The sequence below is a fragment of the Lolium perenne genome, chromosome 5, assembly GCF_019359855.2.
Source record: "Lolium perenne isolate Kyuss_39 chromosome 5, Kyuss_2.0, whole genome shotgun sequence".
Lineage (NCBI taxonomy): Eukaryota > Viridiplantae > Streptophyta > Magnoliopsida > Poales > Poaceae > Lolium > Lolium perenne.
In genome coordinates, this window is record NC_067248.2 from 170,771,386 (window position 1) to 170,774,458 (window position 3,073).

Sequence of the window (3,073 nt, forward strand, 5' to 3'; positions counted from 1 at the left end):
GGAAGAATTGCCTATTTACTTCGCAAATCTTGTACAAGGGTCATACTGAAGAGTACAACTGATTATGACCTCTAGATTTGGCATGCATTCTTTGGTATGGCAGAGACTCACAATAGTATCAACGTGTTGCAATGCTCTGTGGGACATGTTGCCGCCGTCAATTCTGAGATCAATGGCCACACGTACAAACAAGGGGTACTATCTAGGTGATGGTATCTATCCCCCATACGTTACATTTGTGAAGACAATCCCCGACCCAGAGAAGAGAGCTTATTTTTCTGAATGCAAGGGCTTTTATGTGCTCCAGCATCGTTTTGTCATTGTTTTGTGCCCTGCTTTTATATGGCCGGAATCTTAGATATGGGAGGTGATGAACTGTTGTGTGATTATACACAACATGATCATTTAGAGTAAGCGTGAAGAACCAATGGATGATGGCCATCTATTTGATCATCAAGAACCTCTTGCCAAACTTGATCAGGTATGGTCCGAGTTTGTTGCTTTCCACACCATGCATTAAAAAATCCAAAATGCACGTGTTTAAAACTATGCAAAGTGTTGCAATTTGAATAAAAAATCAAGGGAGCTAGTGTTGGTGCCCAATAACAAGGTGACGACGTCTCTACCGACGACTATTTGGAACGCGTCTTTGAAGATGCTCTTACTATCTTCTTTTGTTGACCACCTCATGGCCGCCTTACCGGTGTATTACTACCTTCTTGCTACTCCATAATTTACTGCGGTATATGTAGACTATTGTGTAGATCATAGCCAGGAAACTCTCGTTTGCAACTACTTAACTTTAGACCCGCACCTCATTATCAGATGCCACACTTCAAATTTTTAAAAATTACGGAAGAAAAATCGGGACATATATTATATTGTGCATTATACACGTGCGAAGTTATTTTCTAAAAAATGTATGGCCTGCACAAAAAAAGACAAATTATATGTGAATAGTTCTACTGTTCACTTTGGTTTTGGTTTTTTCTTCACAGACCATATTTTGGAACAAAATTTTAGATGTGCACAAGATACAACATAACATATATCTAGGATTTTATTTTGTATATTTTAATATTTTAAAAGTACGATATCCGATAATGAGGTGCAGGCGTAACTAGTTGCGAATATTCGCCGCCCTTTTTTCTTGCTTAGACAGCTTAAGACGTGTACGTTATGCACAGGCCCCGAACATTTTATTCCGCTTTATTCTGCACACACAAGCCATGCGTGATACACGCGCATACATATACGAACCAGCACTCAGCAAGTGAGGAAATTCCCGGGGTCGACGCCGAACTTCTTGCAGTAGTCCCTGTAGTAGCTGGCCCGCGCGTTCACCGCCGTCGAGTTCCCGCCGTCGCACTCCGCGATGCCGCTGACGGCCCTGGTCGTGGCGCCGAACCCCTGCGGCACGAACGGGTGCACGTTGTTCATCCATAACCACAGCGCCGCCTTGAACGCCACCACCGGGTCCTGCGCCACCTTCTCCGGGTTCCTCAGCCCGTCGAACCCGATGCTCTTCCCCGCCGGCCCGTAGTTGGAGTTCCACCGCAGCTGCAGCGGCCCGCGCCCGTAGTACGCCCACCCGGCGTAGCACGGCCAGTCGGTGTCCCTCTCGTCGCAGTAGTCCTTGCTCGCCCCGTTCGTCTCCTCGATGAGGCACAAATCTGCCCATCCAAGAAATTATATGGCTTAGTTATGCAGTAGTGCGAGCTCTATTCATCCATGGTCGAAGAACTTACGTCCGGTCTCGTGGGCGACCTGGGCGAAGAAGGCGGCAATCTCCCTCTTGGAGTCGTCCTTGGAGCGGCCTTTCGCGAAGTCGGGGTTGGCGCGGGCGGCGTCCAGGAACGACCGGAGCGTGTAGAAGTTCTTGCCGGCGCACCCGTCGCCGGCGACGGCGTGGGACTTGATCCCGTTGAAGAACGCCGCGGTGACGACGCTCTCCACGGGGACGGCGATCCCGCCGCTGAGCACCGCGCACGCGCCCGACTGACACGCTCGTCCGCAGTAGGCGATGCTGGTGCCGCAGTAGCCGTCCGTGCTGCAGCACTCGTTCGGCCGGCAGCCGCAGTTCTGCGCCTCCGCCGGGCCTGCGGCGGAGAGGAGAAGCGCCGCTAGGCCGAGAGCCAGGAACGTGAACGTCGCCATGGGCGAGTTCGCCGCCATGTATCGATCGAATCAGTGAGGTTTATCTGTTGCGACCGGCCGGCGCTGCTTGTTTAGGAGGTGACTGCACGCTGTGTATGCTAGCATATTAGCATTACTGGGTTTATCTAGATGGTGAACGTTCATCTCCACGACGAATGGCGGCGTCAACGTTCGAGCTTCGACTGATTGGTCAAAAATTCACGCGGCTCATAGTATCTATCAGGACTTTCCGTTTACTTGCTGTCATTGTGCTTGGACACACACGTCTCCTTTCTAAACTTAGTCCCTGCACTCGCTGTGGGCCTGTGGCAGTATTTAGGAGTTTGCAAAATTGAGATTAATTTGCTCGTCGGCATGCTCGGTAGGAATTGATCCGGGTGTGTTTCTCGCTTCCAGTCTTCCAGTGGCCCACGTCGATGGGTACCGCCATTACCCTGCCAGGTACGCGCACATTCCGTGGAGCTAAGGCCATGTACTATGTGTAGCAAAAGCGAACCAAAGAGATATATGATGCGGTTCAATACATAATAGTAGAGTATCGATGTTTGTTGTCAGAAGAAAGAAGCGACCCATCTTGTTGGTTCGGTTTCAAAGCGATGCTAAGCAATAAAATATACTTTCCAGCCTGACACATGATAGGAAGAGGAGCAACCGAGAGCATATGTGCATAAACAAACAAAGGAAAAGCAATTTCCTGCAGAAATTTGGGCCCCATATTTACTGCCACAATCGATTCCATACATAGCAGCTGAATCAAGTCGAACCATTTCTATTCTTGAACCGCATCCACATAGTATATGGTCTAAGTCCGGAAGAGGGTAAAACCATCCACTATGTAGAGCAAAAGCGAACCATGAAAGTCTTTGAACTGATACAACAAATAGTAGAGCATCGACTCATATGCTCAGACAGGAAA

At 49.0% G+C, this 3,073-nt stretch overlaps 1 protein-coding gene across 1 annotated transcript; it reads right to left on the reverse strand.

Moving 5' to 3' along the window:
• Positions 1 to 1,177: 1,177 nt before the first annotated feature.
• On the reverse strand, positions 1,178 to 2,261 carry LOC127300600 (chitinase 4). The gene is made up of 2 exons (XM_051330733.2): positions 1,749 to 2,261; positions 1,178 to 1,673 (listed from the first exon to the last, which is right to left on the reverse strand). Exons 1-2 carry the CDS (start codon positions 2,173 to 2,175, stop codon positions 1,267 to 1,269), a joined length of 834 nt encoding a protein of 277 aa, XP_051186693.1. The 5' UTR covers positions 2,176 to 2,261; the 3' UTR covers positions 1,178 to 1,266.
• Positions 2,262 to 3,073: the final 812 nt, after the last annotated feature.

What these genes read in the sequence shown, in the direction of transcription:
- LOC127300600 (XM_051330733.2), bottom strand. Translation starts at nt 2,175, where the DNA reads ATGGCGGCGAACTCGCCCATGGCGACGTTCACGTTCCTGGCTCTCGGC. An exon ending in GGTCGCCCACGAGACCGGAC is followed by an intron (nt 1,674 to 1,748) that starts GTAAGTTCTTCG and finishes TTGGATGGGCAG; the next exon opens with ATTTGTGCCTCATCGAGGAG.